The sequence below is a fragment of the Equus caballus genome, chromosome 22 (assembly GCF_041296265.1).
Source record: "Equus caballus isolate H_3958 breed thoroughbred chromosome 22, TB-T2T, whole genome shotgun sequence".
In the NCBI taxonomy this organism is placed as follows: Eukaryota; Metazoa; Chordata; class Mammalia; order Perissodactyla; family Equidae; genus Equus; species Equus caballus.
The window spans coordinates 18,166,581-18,187,819 of record NC_091705.1 but is presented as its reverse complement, the minus strand read 5'-3'; the positions used below and the strand labels follow the sequence as shown (position 1 = coordinate 18,187,819).

Here is a 21,239-nt window from a genome sequence, read left to right as displayed (position 1 = left end):
ATAGGCTGAAGCACCTGTTTCAAAAATGATCATAAGACACTACTTTTTAGATTCTATTATCTGGAGAGCTCCGGAAGTAGCTGGCCAAGGGTCATCTTTCAGTGCTGAGGACAAAGCCTGGAAAATGAGGATAACTCTGGATTAGGAATCACAGCATCTGGGCTGGTGCAGACAGATCCCTGGACCCTCAGGGCCTGTCAATTTCTACTCTGTATGTTCAGGGCTCTGACTCTGTTACTAAGTAGCTGTGTGACTTTGGGCAAGTTGCTTTCCCTCTCTGGACCCCAGGTTCATCATAAAATAAAGATATCTGTCCCATTGGGTTGTTATGAGGATGATATGCAGAACACTCAGAGTGGTACCTGGCATATGGCATGGTGCAGGAAATGTACATTATCCCTGCAGCTTCTTACAGCAAGCCAGTTGGACAATTTCCCCTTCTCCTTCTTTTCACCTGTCATTTCATTCTTCACCAATGGTGGCTTCTACTTGGTTGATTACTACTGTTTTGACAGTTCAGGTAAAGAGCTGTTCTCTGGGAGGCGGCAAAAATAAGTCTGGAATCATGTATGACTTTTATTCATCCGGGAAGGCCTGATTCTCCTCGTGATGGAGAAGTTGAGAATTGCCTGTGCTAATTTAACCAGATTCTTTTCAGGTTAACTTTCAGTGAAATACTTTTCCAGGAGAGTTTCAGCTGTATCATATGGGGAGCAAGGCAAGCGCTATGCGTTTGACGGCAATTTGTTCTAAATCTGGGCACACACTTCTGGAAGGCTGCTTATTCTCTCTCTCCCTGGGGTCTTTTTTTCTGGCCATGGGATCATGATGGGCTGCTGGCAAAGGCAAGAGACAAGTGCTGGGGGGATAATGGCTTTTGGAGGCAGTCCTCATGGTGGACAAGGAGTTGGTATACAAATATGGTACTGGTTTCCTGGGGCTCCTGTAACAAGGTACCACAAACCGGGTGGCTTAAAGCAACAGAAATTTACTCTCTCACAGTTCTGGAGGCCACAAGTCCAAAACTGAGGTGTTGGCAAGGTCGTGCTCCCTCCCAAGCCTGTAGAGGAAGATCCGTCCTTGCCTCTTCCTAGCTTCCAGTGGCCCCAGGCACTCCTTGGCTTGTGGCAGCACGACTCCACTCTCTGCCTCTATCTTCACATGGCCGTCTTCTTCCCATGAGTCTCTGTCTGCTCACACGACATTCTTTTTATAAGGATGCCAGTCATGTTGGATTGAGGGCCCACCCTACTCCGGTATGACCTCATCTTAACTACATCTGCAACAATCCTATTTCCAAATAAGGTCAAATTCTGAGGTACTGGGGGTTGGGACTTCAACATATCTTTTCCTGGTGGCAAAATTCAACCTGTAACAAGGCAGGCCAGCTCCCGCACCCCACAGGTGGAATAACTCTGACTCACATATTCTATACCTCTCAGAACTCCTCAGGGGATTGAGCCCAGGTGCGACGGTGGTGACTTTCTCAGTGTCTCTACCTCCCTGTCCCACTTCCTACTGGTGACCGTACTGGCATTTCCTCAGATCACCTCCCAACTAAACTGATCATCCTCAACTTCTTATCTCAGGGTTTGCTTCTGGGAGACCGCAACCCAAGAAACCCTCCAAAGCCAAGTTTGTATAATGGCAAATACTACAGCTACAGGTGTAATATATCACGGTTTTAGCCCTGTGTGTCATTGCATCTTGATACAGGATGCTGGGAAATGCTTAACACCTTGCAATATACAACGCAATATGTCTCTCCCTGTTCTCTTCTGCAGTCCAGTAGAAAACAAAATCATTTCCTAAATAAAGAGAATTAAAGGGGCTCAAGATCAATAGGGGTTTACTCACTGGATGAGAGAAGGCAAAACCCTGCAATGCACCGAACGCCAGCCTGACAAGTCACACACACACACACACACACACACACACACACAGCAGGCCCTGCTCATGAGGTGAAGCTGCTGGCAGATGGAGCACAGCACTCCACGGTGCACCAAGCTTGGAGACGGTTCATACAGCTCTCCTGGCCCACCGCCTCGTCAGTGCCCTGCGCCCCAGCACATCCTTTCATTTTAGTTTCCAAACACTTCAGGGCAGGGGAACGTGCACGCACAGACGACCTATCAAGGAAGCAGGAGACATCTGAGAGAATCCCACCTGACCTATGGTGCCCAGCAGTGTAATTAGGGTCTCTGCAGATGCCACCATTTCTTCAAGAGAAGTCAAGGACTACCCGGGCCAGTTTTTTCCTCTTTTAATCAAAATAATTCATGTATCACTTACTGCGGGGGATACATTCTGAGAAATGTGTTGTTAGGTGATTTCGTCATGAGAACATTGTAGAGTGTACTCACACAAACCTAGATGGTATAGCCCACTAAACACCTAGGCTATAGGGTACCAATCTTATGGGACGGCTATCATATATGCTTTTTGACCAAAGCGTTGTTACATGGTGCATGACCGTATAATTATTATGAATTGCCCCCCCTCGCATTATAAATATCCTCTTTTAATAAGCTTTGCCCTGATTTCAATCTCTTTTTATACTGACATACTTGCTTTCTTTCTGTTTGTATTTTCTTGGTACACCTTGGTTCATTTGCAACTTCCCAATTGACTTTGTTTTAGGCGTTTCTTGCATACAAGAGTGTGTGATCCCATCTGAAAGTCTTTGTTTCAATAAGTGAATTTAGCTCATTTGCATTTATTGAAATGACATATTTAGGTTTAGGTTTACTTCTGTCATGAATATGTTAGGCTCTCTTCTTACTTTAAAAACTTTTCATGACGTAATGTTCTCTTGCTTTGCTTTGTATGTTTCTGTTCTAAAATTTGTACCTGGCATTTATTTTAATCAGGTATGGTAGGTTGACAGAGGTGAGACAACTGCCTTTGAAAGAACTTATTACTTAAATTTCCCAAGAGAAGGGGGCATGCTATGCCACGAAGGGCCACATGGGGCAGCACCATGGTGGGCCAGGAGGCAGGAACGGGGTGGGGGGTTGTGGGGGCCGAACCCTAAGCCTTTACTGCTATAGTGGTGGGAAGTCGTTAGGTGGGGACGTCCCCTATTGGGCAGGGAGTGAAACAGAGATGTTGGGGTTTGTGATTGGAGGGTTTGTAATCCACCAAAGCTGATCAGAGGAGATGTAAACAACTTTGGCCATTTGTTTGGCCTTGTGATTAATGGATGCCAAACAGACCACATGGAATCTAAGAAACATGATAAAGATTTATTATTTATTTATACATAAATATTTACACATAAATATATACTATATACGTAAATATATACAGTATATAGCTATGCTATTTATGTAGTATATTTCCTCTCCCTTCTGTCATGTCTACCACTCATTTTGGTTGATGTTACCTGTTGACTTTTGTAAAATATGCCTTTAATACTATTAATAGATTTATCACCTTTAAACACCTTTTAACCCTCCACCCCAGGCTTTAAGGACAGACATCATCATGTTTACACTATCTACCTTTTCCCTTTTTTTTAAAACTAGGACTTAGTATTTATGTTCTGTTGTATGGCAATAATCACATTTATTTTAGTTGTGGTCCTATAGTTAAACGTTAGTGTAGTTGCCAGTCCTGTTACTTGTTTTTCTGATCTTCCATTCATCTGCTTTGCCATGTCGTACTTTAGTAGATTATCCAAGAAAGGTTCACAGTTCTCCTGTGTGAGGAACTGTTTGTTGGCTTTATACATGACTGGTATTTGTCTGGCAGCCCGGTACCATCTGAACTCCCATAACATATGAGAAGGTCTGGCCTCACTGGTCCTGCCTCCCTAAAGTAGAGCCCAGAGAACTCCTTGGCATTCCATGAAAGGGGCACATAACCCAGCCATCTTCAATCAGATGTTTCTAGATGAGACCTCTATTTTGAATTCAGCAATTTGAGGCCCCACGAAGAATCCTTTGTTGCTGCTCGGGGGTGCGGGGTGCCTTCTTCCACCTCGCCACAGGGGCAGTGGTTTCCCAGTGTTGCTGGTGCAGAGGTGGCCTCAGTGGGGCATGGAGGCAGCTGCACCTTCCTCTAGTGCTGTGTGTGGCAAAAGGGTGGGGGCGGCTTCCTCTTCAGGCTAGTTCTAAGCTGTGGTTTTAGAAATTACTCCATGAAGCTTCACCAGCCTTCCAACAATTGAGTGAGCTACCAAAATTCTTAAAGAAAACTCCTTTTCCTGCAAGGTCTTTGTCCTTATTTAGCTGGACAAAGAGATGCTGGCTGGGCCAGAAGAGTGGAACTGGAAGTAATGAAGAGTAATCAGATTTCAGATATTTTGAAGATGGCATTGACAGGATTTGTTAATGGGCTGATGTGGGGATAAGAGAAAGAAGAGGTAAAGATAACCTCAACATCTCTGGCATGAGAACCCAGCAGGACAGAATTATTAAACACTATAAAATTTCAGAATGCCATGGGAAAAGGGAAGATTCAAATAGCTTCTCAAGGAAAAAAAAAAAAAGGCACACACCAAGAATAGAAATCAGAATGGCTCTGGTTTTCCCAACAGTAACACCGAAAAATAAAAACAATAGAGTAATACCTAAAATTCTATGCCCAAACTATTAATCCAGGGGTGAGGGTAGAATTTGCCTTTTAAACACTTTCTCAGGAAGCTACTAGAAGATAGGTTCCACCAAAAGGAGGGAGTAAAATAAGAAAGAGGAAGACACAGGAGCCAGGAAATGGGAGAGAAAATGAGAAATTCCAAGATGACAGCTGTGCAGTTCAGACTGGAAAATGCCAGAGAATTCCAGGAGAGAGGTCTCCAGGAAGTTAAAAGAGACTGTTTACTTGCACGGTCTGAGAGGAGACTCAGACTTGCAGTGGAGCCTTGGGGTCAAATTAGTGGTAGGGACATAGGAGGCTATGTAGTTGGGAAACAAATTAATTATTAATTCTAGGGAAAACAAATTAGTAGAAGGGTTGTTTTTTTTTTTTTTTAAGATTTTATTTTTACCTTTTTCTCCCCAAAGCCCCCCGGTACATAGTTGTATATTCTTCGTTGTGGGTCCTTCTAGTTGTGGCATGTGGGACACCGCCTCAGTGTGGCTTGATGAGCAGTGCCATGTCCGCGCCCAGGATTCGAACCAACGAAACACTGGGCCACCTGCAGCAGAGTGTGCGAACTTAACCACTCGGCCACGGGGCTGGCCCCAGTAGAAGGGTTTAAGAGAACAACATTCTCACCTTCTGTAGAAAAAATTTAATATAATTTTTAAAACTGAAAATTCAAGAATTACCAGTACTACCATGTCCTTTAGAAAAATGGAGGTAAATGGGAGAATAGTTGAAATTGAGCAGAAATTGAGGGCATTTTCATTTAAGCCTTGCACAGCTATTTCTTTAAAATAGGTAGATGTTTAACTTCGATAAAAAAAAAATAATCTTTTAATAATCTTAAAACATTTCTTCAGTAGCTAAGATTTTAAGCTTAATGTGTCAATATAAAACAGTTCCATTTTTTTTGGAATTGAAAGTTGATTTTATTTTTGAAAGATACTCATTTTTTTGTGTGTATCAGAACTATTTAAACATTAAAATGTAACTTTGTGAGGGGCTGGCCCCGTGGCTGAGTGGTTAAGTTCGCGCGCTCCGCTGCAGGTGGCCCAGTGTTTCGTTGGTTCGAATCCTGGGAGCGGACATGGCACTGCTTATCAGACCACGCTGAGGCAGCGTCCCACATGCCACAACTAGAAGGACCCACAACGAAGAATGTACAACTATGAACCAGGGGGCTTTGGGGAGAAACAGGAAAAAATAAAATCTTTAAAAAAAAAATAAAAAAAAATGTAACTTTGTGAATGCTTACCTAGATGGACATTTGATATGCAAAACTATGAAATATTTATAGCAATAAAAGACAGGTCAAAAACAAAACTATAAATAATTTATATCATTTACATTAAAAAATGTAAACAACTTATTTTCAGCCTTTTGGAGAAGTTGTAAAAAAAATTAACACTTTATTACTTCTTAAATTAATTCACACTCTTTTCTATGACACTACTTTTGGGATGTAACTCGCTATTGAGATGGCTTTAAACTGCTAATAAACCCAGGAGGTCCTGGCGTCGTAGTCCTTTCACATAGTTTGAAGCTGGTAAACCTTTGGGCCTTTTTTCAAGAGGTAACCTTGGTCATTTAGTGATCCAATAAAATTTTCAAAATCAGCAACCTGGGAGAAAACATCAAAAGAGTTAGCCCAGTAAGAAATATGCAAAAATATGATTTTTAAAATTAATCTCTCAAATAGTAATATATAATTGTCAAATTTCTTGGGCAAATAAAATTATTTGTACTCCTTACAGAGAAAACTGCCTACCTATGAACTTTGGATTCTACCATGCCAAGTTAATCAAAAATAAAAACTCCACAGGGCCGGCCTGGTGGCAGAGTGGTTAAGTTAGGCGTGCTCTGCTTTGGCAGCCCGGGTTGAGTTCCCAGGCGTGGACCTACACCGCTCATCAGTGGCCATGCTGTGGCAATGACCCACATCCAAAAAAGTAGAGGAAGACTGGGACAGATGTTAGTTCAGGGCGAATCTTCCTCAAGCAAAAAGAGGAAGATTGGTGACAGATGTTAGCTCAGGGTGAATCTTCCTCAGTAAAAAAATAAAAAATAAGAACTCCAGTATGCAGAGAACCTTCAAAACAAAAATTCAATTAGCTTTTGAAATTAAGTGGGCAATTTTCCATATAAACTGTTGCACCTGTTTAAAGTGCTATTACATCCATCTTCACTACAACTTTCAAGTAGGTAGAGCAGGTGGAATCATGTCCATTTCACAAATAAGGAAACTGAGGTTCACAGACGTTCAGATGACTTGCCCACAAGGGACTGCTGGAAAAACATGGAAGCTGAGTCTTGCTACAATGTTTCCCCCTGACAATCAAGATGCTGAAAACTCTTTTAAAAAGAGGTAGGTATGAATTTTAGATAGAAACTGTTTTTTTTTAAAGCTCTAAGCAGCTAATTTCATAGCTTAGAAAAAACAAGCTTATATTTTTAAATATTCCAAAAAAAGCCTATTCTGTTCTTTTAATCTAAATCTTTTGATATTTAAAAGTTCTACTATAGGGGCAGGGCCGGTGGCACAGTGTTTCAGGTGTTCTGCTTCAGCAGCCTGGGGTTCTTGGGTTTGGATCCCAGGAATGAACCTATGCTCTGCTCATCAAGCCATGCTGTGGCAGCATCCCACATACAAAGTGGAGGAAGACTGGCAGATGTTAGCTTAGCAACAATCTTCCTCACACATACAAAAAAGTTCTAAAATATATTAATAAAGACCTCCTGAAATTGTTATAAAACAGACTTAAGTATTTGGTTATCATACCTGAATGTTTAGCTCTTTGGCAATCTGCCGAAGTTGATGAAATTGAAATAAATTATTGTAAGTTCTTTCGGCAATGTTGTTCAGAGCAGAAATAAATCTTTTTGCTGCTGACCTGTTGCTCATTCCAGAACCATGCTGGGACCGCTCAAAATCTAGGTTCCCAAATTCATCAGAGTAAGTTCCCAGCATGCTTAATGGGAGAGGAAGAAAAAGAAAGTTACCCAATGTGGCACAGCTATAGAAATTTTTGTCCCAGGTCTCTAGGTTCTAAAAAGAAAAACGTGGAAGTAGCCATGAGGCTTACGTAGCAAAGATTTAAACACATATTTATTGGGTGGCCACTACAAAATTCACTATGGTATGGACTGTTTGAGGACAAAAATATTTTGGACACAGTTACCACTTTTAAGAAAGTTCTAAATTTGAAAAGAGAAATGCATAAAAATACAAAGTTGAGGGGCCAGCCCAGTGGCATAGTGGTTAAATTCACAAGCTCCGCTTAAGCAGCCCAGCGTTCACAGGTTCGGATCCTGGGCGCGGACCTATACACCACTCATCAAGCCATGCTGTGGCAGTGTCCCACATACAAAATAGAGGAACACTGGTATAGATGTTAGCTCAGGGCCAATCTTCCTCATGAAAGAAAGAAAGAAAAAAGTTGATAGACTACAATATAAATACCTAGAACATTCTTTTCGATTCATGAGAAAAAGAAATTCTAAACATACTAAATTTAGGCTTTACTGGGTAAAGATGTGTTCCCAGCTGCTAGTGCAGCATCTGGCAAATAAAAGATGTTTAAAAATACTCGGGATGAACTAGAAGGATTCTGCTGAATTGTAGTAATGATGGCTAAATATTAAAGGATCCACCTACTACCTCCAGTTCTCTGCTGCTTCCTCCTATTTTCACAATATCAAGGAAAGAAACACACACTTGACAGTGAATTTTAGCCAGAAGTCTGAAAGTTAGAGAAACAATCAGCCATCCTCTAACCCAGCCTTACAGCAGACTCTCTGCCTGAATTTTCTGCCTGTTAATGGGTTATAGAATCTCACAGCCAGGCTCGGAGGCAAAGATATCATTTAACCAGGAATTAATCAAGAATAAATTGGTCAGGGGCTGGCCCCGTGGCCGAGTGATTAAGTTCGCGCACTCCGCAGCAGGCGGCCCAGTGTTTCGTTAGTTCGAATCCTGGGCGCGGACATGGCACTGCTCATCAGACCACGCTGAGGCAGCATCCCACATGCCACAACTAGAAGAACCCACACCGAAAAAGACACAACTATGTACCGGGGGGCTTTGGGGAGAAAAAGGAAAAAATAAAATCTTTAAAAAAAAAAAAAAAAAGAATAAATTGGTCACCTGCTAGGCAGTTGGCTTACAGTGGTGAACAAAATAGGTACAATTCCTGCCCTTAAGAAGCTCATAGGAATGAGTTTAAAGGGTTACTAAAAACACAGCTTCGTTTTGCTCCCTGAATAGATAAGAGCTGGTGTGAAAGACTGAACTATAAAAATAGGAACTTGAGTCATCCAAATAAGTCTCTAATAACTGATAGAACCATACGATAGATGAGTGTGTGTTTACCCCCAAAATATAGCATAATCTTAGCTAAGGCTTTTATGATTAACTACTCTACCATATAATTTACCATATGCATACTTCTCATAAGACAGTTGTCAAAAAGTGCTTTGAGGTACTACATTAATTATAATAACTAATATTTACCTTAATTATATTTATTTACCATATGTTATTCCATTTAGTCCTCCCAGCAATCCTGTGACTTAAGGACTATTCTTATTCTCATTTTACAGATGAAGAAACGAAGTCTAGTAAGGTTAAGAGACTGGCCAAAAGTCACAAGGCTAACGAGTGGCACATCTGGGATATGAATCTGAGCTATACTGCTCCAGAACTGAAGAAAGATATGTAAAATATTTGAGCTACTTTCTTGAAACAGAAAAAACTTACAATGATCTCTCACCTTTGAAGGTGGTTCTACTCTATTCTGCTTCCCAGTATATTTTCAATTTTAAGAGAAAGCTTATGTGAACTGTTGCCCACAAACATTTAGTTTTTACAGCTTTGTGCTCTGATAACTATGATGAATTGTGTCACAGTTTAGATTTTTCTTATTTAGGCTTCTGTTTCCGAGTTAAAATGTAATTTTACAGGTTCAAAACCACATTAAGGTCAAACATTCAAAAGGTGAAGAGACAGAAACTCTGAAATGGAAGATTTAATGAATGAAAGATGATTACTAAGGTCAACTTTACCGTCAAAGAAGTACATTTACCGAGGGTCTACGGTGTGTTAGGCGTGACTCTAGGCCCTGGGAATATACTGGTAACGCAACAGACGAGGTCCCTGCTGCAGGAGTGTAGACTAAGGATAGGAAGCACGTTAAGTATAACCAAAGAGATAATTCACAAGCTAGCCTCAGTGTGTTTAACTGGGTCTTGATGTCTACCATGGAAATAATGCCAGGTAATTCTAATCACTTGGAATCAAACTATTCTCTCTTTCCAGAAAATTTTTATAGAAACTTTACACTCAGGCAATTCAGAGAGACAAACTGGTAATCTGATGTGGATGCTGTTTACACTTAATAATCAGACCTCTCTTTTCAGGAGCCCAGAAGTAAACTGACAACCTCAAACAAATTCAGATTTAGCAGCAAGGCAACTTTGAGAAGTACTAGAAATCAATACAAAGTTCCACAAAGAAATGCCCAAGAGCTCCTCTTGGATGGGAAAGCACAAGCAAACACTGTCTGACACCAGTATTCAGACACGAAGAACTAATGGCAAATGAGCACTGTAGCATTTTCATTGAAAAGGTAAGCAGAGCATAACTCACCTTGCTTAACTATAATGCTGAGATCTGAGAAGTAATCCATGGTGTCCACAGACCAGTGGATTTATTGTGGAGAAAGACCAGATGGCTGCTTGAAACAAAGTCTGGGGTCTGAGGCCTAGGGAAACTGAATAAGGGTAAAGCCTCAAAAAGAGAATGTTACAGGTAAGAGAGGAGCTGACGGGGTAGTCTGACGCTTGATTTGCTTGACAGCCAACAGTCTATGAAGTAGAAGCACATGATGTTCTTCAGCAGAACCAGGCACCAGAAGACCCAAAGGGCGAGAGAGCATTAGAAGGAAAAGGAAACCTGGAGTGGCAATCTTAGCCCCACCCTGAAAGGTGGAGAGTTTAAGCATAGGATGCAGAGAAAGAGAAAGACAGACACACTCCAGACTGTAAGCAAAGAGGCAACTGTCATTAGACAAGAAGTCCCTATTGTTGATCCTTGTTTTTAATTGGGAACGAAAGTTAGAATCTAAGTTTTCTGGAACTTTGGTTGGGTTCAGTGACTTCCTTTCCAAGTGAAAAAAGGATATCTGTTAGGGCAGACTCTAGGTTTCTGACATGGTCTGGTCTCCCAGAAGCCAGGCAGCCAACTGGTATTTGTGACCATTCCTTCATTTCAGATGCTAGTACACTGAGCCCCTGGTAGCATGTTGTATGAGAAATTCGAGTAATTCCTAGACTATCTGGTAGCTTATAAATGGCAACTGGAGGGTCTCCAACACAATGAAGTCACCTGGAGAGGGAATGAAGCCAGCTTGGTAAAATTTTCACCTACAAGATCCCTAACCCTAGTACTGAATTACATAAAAAAGGAAATTGACAGTTCAAACACTGTGTGATGCTAAACCAACAGGATATTCAGACAAAGAGGGTAATATGTTAGGAATTGGTTGAAAGTGTTGATTTTATTAGTGTTGGTAGTCGTAATTGTTAATGATTGTACTCATTATGAGGTAGCTGTTTTGGAGCCAGCAATAAAAAATTAAGAGCTGTCAATTCTAGACTCTTTAAAGCTTTCAAAGGCCATAGAGCATAACCTCACTGTTGCTGACAAATTGACACACTGATTTAAAGAGAAAGGTTTGCTTTCTTCCACAGGCTGCCTATAAGGGCAAGAAACAAGTTGCAGGTTAAGGCTCAGACCTTCAGCAGGTAGCATGGGTGCCCTTCTACCCATACAGCTGAGGAAACAGAGTGGCCTCCAGGGACAGGCCAGTACCAGCCTAGGGATAAAGAAACAACTAGGTAAAGGCTCTCCCTATAAGGAAAGGGAGAAAAGGATCTGTAGCTCAGAGCCACTGGGTAATTTAGATGGAGAGCACTGAAGACCAGAACCAAGGAATTCTTAGAAAAGGGTAACTTTGGAAACTTCTAAGCTGTGATGTGAGATCTGCCAGTTTGTGCTATGAGTCAGAGAAAAGAGGTTCTGCTCAGTCTCATCTTAATATCCTCAAAGCTAGCACTAGTGATCATAAATAGTGTTTACTGAGTGCCCACTCATGTGCCAGAACCACATCTGTCACTTGATACAGCCTCCCTGCACAAACACCTCAGAGCACAATCCTTTGTCATGTCTCACAGAGAAGGGGACTGAGATGGGAGGGTAACCGGCCGCGGCCGCCCAGGTCAGTGCTAGAGCCCGTGCTCCTGCAGCCCTGCTGTGCCACTTTTACTCAGAGCCAAAGAGGAACAACTGGGCAAAGTCGCCTGGTTCCGACTCCCAGCGAGCCCCCGAACAGCAGCTCTTAGGAAATAAAATCCACCTCCTTTTGAAGAAATAGAAATTACGGAACAAAATAATTTCATCTCTAAATTAGCAACTTTTGGCCTTGGGAAAACAGATTCCTAACAGATTTACATTTTAAGCACTGTGAGAACAAATTAAAAAGAGCTAATTTCTAAATTATGATACATCCACACAATGGAATACTGTGCATTTGTGAAAAATAAAAGGGAAACTCTTTAGGCACTGATGTGGTATGATCTCCAAGATGCATTTTAAGTGAAAAAAGCAAACTATAGAATGTATATGGTATGCTACCATTTGTCTACAAGAAGAGAAAAAGAATATGCAGATAGAGGTGTGATGTGTATTTCACATCTGAAAGTCACAAAAAACTGATATTTGTGGCCACTGAGGCAAGAGGGAGAATCAGGTAGCTGGTAAACAGGGTAGCGGGAAACTTTTTCCACTGTATACTTTCTGAATTTTGGAATTTTGAAGCATATGAATGGTGAACCCATTAAAAAAATTTTTTTTAATTCAAAGAAGAAAACCTACCTAAAATAATCAGCTTTTGCTCTTACTGATTAAAAAAAAACTCTAAGTCATATATGATCAGTTAAAATATAAATTTTTTTCTTTTCTCGTTTCTAGGAATCATGGTCTACCAAATGACATACAACACAGAGGACAGAGATTAGCAATATTTGTCAAAATCCTATTTATCTACCCTTGGACTCAAAAGTACCATTTCTGAGAATTTCTCATACAGGGAAACACTTACCCACATATGAAGTATCTTACAGATTACTCATTGCAGCATTGTTTGTAACAGCAAAAGAATGGAAAATACTCATGTACGCAGCAATGGGGGACTGGTCAAATAAACTATGGTGTAGCTAAACAAAAGAATTTTATGTAGCTGTAAAAAAGGAGGAAGTCTCTATGTCCTAGTAAAGAAAGATTTCTGGATAGATTGTCAAATTAACAAAAAAGGTACAAAAGAACAGATTGGCAGTTCCCAGAGGTGGGCTGGGGGGGTGGGTGAAATGGGTGAATGTGCCCAAAAGTATAAACTTCCAATTATAAAATAAGTGCTGAGGATGTAATGTATAGGATGGTAACTATAAGTAATAACACCATACCGTATACTTGAAAGTTGCTAAGAGAGCGATCTTAAAACTTCTCATCACAAGGAAAAAAAATTCTAACTATGGGTGGTAATGGATGTTAACCAGACTTCTTGTGGTGATCATTTCAGTGTATACATATATTGAATCATTATGTTGTACACCTGAAACTAATAACGTTATATGTCAATTATATCTCAATTAAGAAAAAGGTACAGAACAGTGTAAGTCATATGATATTTACAAGAAAGTAATGGGTGTCTTGGTGGAAAGGAAGGGTGGATAGTAACTAGGAACAGAACAATCCTTCTAAAAGTATGTATTTTTTAATTGATTTTACAACCATGTGAATATATTATCCATTCAAAGAAAAATTTTTTTAATGTAAAGATTATTTACACAGGAATATTTTAAACCAAGAAAGTACAATTTGTTCAGAGAAAAAGAAGTGATCAAATGATTAAATAAAAATAATTTTACTTGGCCTAATTAAATATATAATTTGAGATGGAAAGATGACCAGTATTTCATTTAAAACAGCATTTTAAATTTTCATCTTACCTATGTTTCATAATTTCAACTATGTCCTCAGCATCTTCTTTGGTTGCTTCCTCTCTCAATTCCAACCTTGCTCGTGCCTTTGAAAGAAAACAACCATTTTCAGATAACAAAAAATAAACATATTCGACATTGTTTGAGCAGGTATAGTACGTCTAAGCTTATTTCATTTATTTATCTTACACAAAAAATGACTTTTTTGGGGGGCTGTAATATGAAAAATCATAATTAAAAAACAAATCTGAAAACTTGATTATGACAATAATCACTCATTTTAAATATGGGTTACAACCTATTTTTATCTACTAACATCTTTCTGAGTGTTCATTTTGGAAGATTTGATTATGAAATACACTTGGTTTTTCCTTGCTTTTACTTTCAGGAAATCATGCCTAACTAATTTAATTAGTTTGTTAAAACAACAAAGAGGCGTTAATCAGATTTCAGAAGCAAAAGGCCCAAAATCTGACCGAGCTAATTTTAACTGCCGGAGTTATCTGAACATTCCATAGCTGTGAACAGATGTTACTGCTGTCAGAAAAACACTGTCCCTATGGACCTGTCGTAGATCAAATCAAATACTCAAGCTATTTGACATAGTCCATGTTCCCACATACTCAACTTTGAATCCCCAAATCCATAGTTAACCTAACCACTCTTCATACTTTGGGAGTCTCCAAAGTGTCACTCAAGGTAAAAAAAATGTTGCATAGAAGAAAAACCAAATCAATTGTACAAAAAACTGAGAGAAACCATATTATCCCCTGCCCCTCTTTTTAAGCCAAAAAAGTATGAACTTAAAATAAATAAACCTCTGTTAGACGAATCAAAGATTCCAGCTGCCTAGTAGTGATTGGTGAGCTGTTAAACCACTGGCTCTGTTTCCGGAGCTCAAGGTAAAAATTCTGAAGAATTTGAGCCGCGTCTGTGGAGAGCCTGGGATAGACATACTGCCGAGCGTAACCAACGTACTTTCTCAACAGCTGGTGGGGAATCGGATCTATTGTTTCTCCAGGAACCACCTAGAGCATGATAAAAAGGCCCAAGATTACAAGGATAAGTTAGTTGCAAATGAAATCTTTCTGCTAAAATAACTTATTTAGATAAATACATTCTAAAAGACTCTCCAAATAAGCCAAACACTGTAGCTCTAGCTCTCGGTCTAGTTGACTTTGATGATTTCAACTGAAGTTTACATAAACTCTAGTTTTATAACATGAAAGGTTTTGGTATGAAAGTTTATTACTACTGTTCCACAACTAGCAACACTGACGCTCAAACAGAAGCAAACTGAACGATTAAGGAGAAGAAGCATTTATACCTTTAGTCTTTCTGATAATGGTTTATCAGAAACCACTTCAAGGACAGAAGTATTTGGATCTTGACTGTTCATACGAGCTACTGTGGCACTGCTAACAGTTCTCTGCTTTCCAGCTCTAATTGCAATCACGTGTTCAGAGAGCAAATGGTCATGATCCTCATTTGGGGTGTCTAACAGGATAAAGACCAAATCAAATCTGGATAGTAGGGCACTCCCCATTCTAAGAGGTGTGAAAGAAAGAAAAAACAGTGATTGGAATCAAAACAAACAAAAACCTAGAAAACTGTTTATTCATTGTTTACTATTCAAGTTCCATGTCGAACTTAAAAAGAAAATCAAGCTCTAGGCTAAGAAAACAAGCAATAGCTTTTGGATTCAATACACCCACTAACTCCAGAGAGACACTAAGCCACATGCCTTTCAACATGTGCACAGCCTTATACGTACTGACTTTTGGTATGTCAAGGACATGCCCTTTCTCACACCATCAAAACCACTGAATTCTTCTTGACATTCTATATCACTATGTAAGATTTAGGATCAGTAAATTTTTAAGCTAGAATGCTACATGATACATAAGAGGTTATCTAGTCAGGTAATTCTTTATCTTTTATATCTTTGGTCTCACCAAAACATTGAGTCCCTCAAAGCATCTATGCCCATTTAGAAGCAAAAAGACAAGTTTTTCTTAAAGGGGCATCCATATGTCTATTAGTCATTAAAATAAAAATGCTGTATTCTACTTAGTCATCTTCTCTGAGTCTACCAATCAGATCACTCCTCTATTTGAGACAAAAAAGCTGAAATTCCGACTAATTAAAGAATTTGACCGACGTTCCAGTGGTACCACCAAAAACCAAAATCCAAGTCCCCTGGATCCTTGTTCAACAGGATCTTTCTAATACAGCACTTCATCATTTCACTAAGAAAAACTAATAGACTGATTCTTTTGGTAGTGCTGGTACAGAAATACCCACAACTTCAAAGTACAATTGTGTACTTTACTATGTACCATTTCTATATTAAAGGTAGACATTAGGAAATTAGGGTTTTTCCTCCACTGGAATTTTAGGTTCCAATTCTTCATACAAGGCATTCTTTTGTGTTTTTCTCACTTTTGCGTCACTTGAATCTATTTTCTCCTTCCCATACATTTTGTCCAACCTGTACAGAACTGTTAGAAATTAGTATATAGAAATTATACAGTATATAGAAATTATATAGAAATTAGAAGATAAAGCATACAAATAGAAACATTTTTTGGGGGGAATGGGGGATCATACCACATATATAAGTATGTAATGTGCTCTTTTCACTTAACAGAAAAGCACAGACATGTTCCCCTGTCAGTATACACAAAGCTGCTTTCATTCTCGTAACTGCTACTTTCCGCTGTAGGGTCTTACTCTATAGTTTAACTACTTCCCTATCGATGAGCATTTTAAGTTGTTTCCAGTCTTTGGCAGTGATAAACAATGCTGTAATACCCACCCTGTAAACACATCTTTGTGCACTTGTATGCCTATTTCTGTGAGTACGCTTCCTAAAAGTAGAATTGGCTGGAACAGAATGCACATTTAAAATAGTGATAAACACGCCAAATTGTCCTTCAAAATGCTAAATTGAGAACTCACTTCCCTACTCCTTTGCCAATAATGATTATTAATATTTAAAATGTTTGCCAATCTAGTAGATATCAATGGTACTTTGTTGTTTTAATTTGTAGTATTCAAACATATTTTCAGACATTTATTGGAAACTTGTAACTTCCGTGAACTATTCCTTATGTCCTCAGTTTTCTTACAGATTTATAGGGACTCGGTCTACTAAAGGGATGAATACCTGCAGAGCCTTACTTTAAATTCTCGGAGACTGTCTTGGCTTTGTTGTAGTGTCCTCCAACAGGATTCGCAGCAGCAACGATGGAAGTCCTTGCAGGGAGGCTACAGACCACGCCAGCCTTAGCAAGGCTAATACTTTGCTGCTCCATGGCCTCTAACAAGGCTTGATGTTGATTCCCCATCTTATCAAACTCGTCTATTCCACAGATACCTACAATCACAGTAAAATCACACACACAGACAATGTTCCTTTGGTCAAGTTTCAAACCCTACAAGACGGAAGTTACCCTACAATAAAAAATTATTTCCGGCACTAGGATCAAAACAAAGGGACAATCCACCAATTGGGAGAAAATATTTGCAAATCACATATCTGATAAGGGGTTAATCTCCACAATATATAAGGAACTCACACAAATGAACAATAAAAAAGCAAACAATCCAATCAAAAAGTGGGCAGAGGAGATGAACAAACATTTTTTTAAAGAAGATATACAGATGGCCAATAAACACATGAAAAGATGTTCAACATTGCTAATCATCAGGGAAAGGGAAATCAAAATGACACTAAGATACCACCTTATAGCTGTTAAAATGGCTATAATCACTAAGACTAAAAATAACAAACGTTGGAGAGGGTGTGGAGAGAAGGGAACCCTCACACACTGCTGGTAGGAATGCAGACTGGTATAACCACTATGGAAAACAGTGTGGGGATTCCTCAAAAAACTAAAAATAGACCTACCATATGACCCAGCTATCCCACTACTGGGTACCTACCCAAACAACTTGAAATCAACAATCCAAAGTTACATGTGCACCCCTCTGTTCATTGCAGCACTATTCACAATAGCCAAGACATGGAAGCAATCCAAGTGCCCATCGACTGATGATTGGATAAAGAAGATATGGTGTATATATATATACAATGGAATACTACTCAGCCAGAAAAAAGATAAATTCATTCCATTTGCAATAACATGGAAGGACCCAGAGGGAATTATGCTAAGTGAAATAAGCCAGTCTGAGAAAGATAAACACCAGATGATTTCACTCATATGTGGAATATAAACAAGTACTGGGACAAAGAAAACAGTTCAGTGGTTACTAGGGGAAAGGGGGTTGGGGGCACTAGGGGTGAAGGGGAGCACTTATGTGGTGACAGTCAAGAAATAATGTACAACTGAAATCTCATATTGAAGTACACTAGCATGAACTCAATAAAAAATTAAAAAATTAAAAAATTAAAAATTCTTTCCTGGGGCCAGTCCTGTGACTGAGTGGTTAAGTTCGTGTGCTCCACCTCAGCAGCCCAGGGTTTATCAGGTTCAGATCCTGGGTGCAGACCTAGCACCACTCATCAAGCCATGCTGAGGCGGCATCCCACAACCAGAAGGACCCACAACTAAACATATATACAACTATGTACCGAGGGGCTTTGGAGAGAAGAAGGAAAAATAAAATCTTAAAAAAAAATTATTTCCATTTGTTTCCAGCAGTTAAAACTACAAAATGTCACACAGTAGAGAATTTCTGCTTGTTTTGCAGAAAATAAAACACTTGTCTTGTTTAACTAACTTTTATGTATTTACTCATTCAGCATTTTCTGTAGGCAAGGCACTATGGTTGTGGGGGTTACAGAAATGAAGAAGGTATGTCAGTGACCCTCAAAAAGCTTAAAGACTTAAATTCAAATAGGTGAGATAAGATATATACACATTCAAGATAGTATATTTCAACAAGCATAATATGCCTAATTATACAAGATGAGTTTTCTGGGGGTAGGAGGACGTTAAAAGCTAGGAAAACTTCACATAAAAGGTGCTATTTGAGCTGGGCTTTTTGGGAAAAGTAGGGCAGCATGATTTGGGAAGACAAGCATGGGCTCGAAAGTTAGAAGACTCAAGTACAGTTCTCAGCAATACCAGGTATCGACTGCACAACTGTCGGGAAACCACTTAACCTCTTTAAACATAATACGAAGACCCACCACTGACAAAGGCATTTTATGTGCCAGGTACATTATGTCTAATCCACAGGTTACTAGAGACCCTTGACATTACCTTGCAATAGTTTTGCTCCCCTCTTCCTCATATCATAAGAAATTAGGTGGTCATCTCCAGAGGGCTTTGCTGTGTTTAAACCCTCTATATCTACTTTACGACAAAGTAAGCCACACCAGCTCAAGGTCAGTCCATGCCTCTCTGAAATTGACAGTATTACTGGAAATTCTCAAGATTACTAGTACAGTTTCTCAGAGGAGGGGATAGGCTAGGAACACAGTCAAGCTACTTCTTTCTTCTACTGTCACTTTTCAAAGTTTAAAGCAGGAGTTGGTACACTTTTTCTGTAAAGGGGCAGATGAAAATACTGTACATTTTGTGGGTCACATATAGTCTGTCACATGTTCTTGGTTTTTTTGGCTGTTCTTTACAATCCTTTAAAAATATAAGAGCCATTTTGGCTTGTGGACTGTGCTAAAATACGTTGAAGGCTGGGTTGACCTGTGGACTAAAGTTGCAGACCCCTGGTTTTAAAGCATAAAGTTTAAACATCTTGTCATTTTCTGAAAAACAATTTTTTGGTCATTTCATCAGATATTAAAGAAAAGAAATATTATAAAACAGCTATAGTTCTCCTTTTATCCCTATAAATCTTCAGTAAAGATTTCAGCAGGACCCTGTTATTTGTTTCTAGAATTCGGTCTCTGCCAACTAATAATCTTTCATATTTTAACAGTGCTCCTTTCACCATCCTAGTGCTTGGCTTACCTACCTATTTTTGAAAGAGATGGGAGTGGGCTCCTAACATTCTCCATCTTAAATCCCATTAGTTATCTCTATAGCTAAACCCCATGTCCCCCTCAACTTCTCATTAATGGAAAACCTGATAGTTTAACAATGAGTATCCTCCTCTTATCATTTCTTCACCCAGTAACTTAGCAAAAGTACTGTCATTTCTAATGAGCTATATGATAACCAGATAAATGTCTGTTGAATTTATTCATTCAGCAAATATGTACTGAATACCTTTTATGTATATCAGCACTATGTTGTAGGCATGCCGGATATAGCACAGAAAAGACATGTTAAGATTGAGAAAGTTGTGGAGACACTGCATAGGCAATAAGAAGTATGTGTCTGGAGCTAAAGAGAGAAGAAATATAAATTTGGAGATTTTCAGCATATAGGTAGGTAAAGCCATGAGACTAGATAAAATCACTATGCAGGTGAGCCAGCCCTGATGGCCTAGCAGTTAAAGTTCGGTGCGCTCCACTTCAGCAGCCTGGGTTCCATTCGCAGGTACGCGGAAGCACACCGCTCATCTGTCAGCAGCCATGCTGTGGCAGCGGTTCATACAGAAGTAGTAGAAGGACTTTCAACTAGAATATACAACTATGTACTAGGGCTTTGAGGAGGAAAAAAAAAAGAGGAGGATTGGTGACAGATGTTAGCTCAGGGTTAAAAAATTTTTTTAAAAAGCTGGAAAGGCTATATATAATTTAAAAAAAAAGAAGAAGAAGAGGGTTTTTGAAAAAAAAAAAAACCACCATGAAGGTGAGTACAGACCGAGAAGAGAAAAGGTGGGAAGACTAAGCACCCTGAGGTGCCAAGCAGTGAAGAAATGAAGAAGTGGAGAGATGAAAAACAAGCAAAGACTGAGAAGGAATATTGAATGAGTAAGGAGAAAACCAGAAGACTGCAGTGTACTGGAAACCAAGGAGATAAAGTATTTCATGGAGGGGGCAGTGATCAGCTGTGTCAGACGTGGCTGACAGGTACTGGATTTAGAAATGCGGAGGTCCCTGCCAAACTGGAAGGAATGAATGACCTTAATTGGCCTGGAATCTGGACACTGCCTGACACATGTGTAAGAACATGTTTTTTCAATAGAGTTACAGCATCACAAAGAGAAACTTAGGTAGCAAAGCCCAACTGGAGATCTCTTCTTACTGAGCCCTCCAATTGGATTTCTTATAAACAATCAGTCAAATCCTAAAAACACCCCAATGAGATAAGTTAAAATATAGCAAAACTTCTAATTCTAAAGTAACAGCTCTACACTCTGATGGCAAGTCCTCTGAGAGCAAAGGATAACATTTACCTTCTTTTCAGTTCCAAGGCATCTAGAACTCTTCTGAACTAAGTATCAGTAATGTATGTAACAAGTATTCACTGTGCACCTATGCACTAGGTAATAGGAATATGGCAGTCAACAAGATAACCAAATCCCACCCCACACGGAACTTACTATAAGGCTTTAAAACAATGATCACAAATGTGATGGGTGGTATGAAACGGGAAGTGTAGGGAGCTATATAACTATCTGACCTGATTATTTAATTTTTACATATAATTGCATCTGCTGCAAGATTCAGAAAATGAATGACATTAAGTACCAGTTTCAATTCTGCAGTACAAATAAAAAGG

General features: G+C 39.4%; 1 protein-coding gene across 9 annotated transcripts in view; it reads right to left on the bottom strand.

The window, feature by feature from the left end:
* The window catches only part of MCM8 (minichromosome maintenance 8 homologous recombination repair factor), a 59,504-nt gene that overhangs the window by 10,161 nt on the left and 28,104 nt on the right, over positions 1-21,239 (bottom strand). For 4 of the 9 annotated variants that reach the window (XM_070247430.1, XM_023626145.2, XM_014735034.3 and 1 more), the window contains 6 exons: positions 16,825-17,020; positions 14,969-15,188; positions 14,460-14,669; positions 13,651-13,727; positions 7,367-7,556; positions 5,966-6,208 (listed from right to left, as the gene is read on the bottom strand). In XM_070247430.1, coding sequence (XP_070103531.1) covers positions 6,116-6,208; positions 7,367-7,556; positions 13,651-13,727; positions 14,460-14,669; positions 14,969-15,188; positions 16,825-17,020 — 986 coding nt within the window. In that variant the 3' untranslated portion in view covers positions 5,966-6,115. Of the gene's footprint in view, positions 1-5,965; positions 6,209-7,366; positions 7,557-10,114; positions 10,356-13,650; positions 13,728-14,459; positions 14,670-14,968; positions 15,189-16,824; positions 17,021-21,239 lie in introns of those variants that run through there. The other 5 variants (XM_070247433.1, XM_070247431.1, XM_070247432.1 and 2 more) reach the window with 3 other exon arrangements.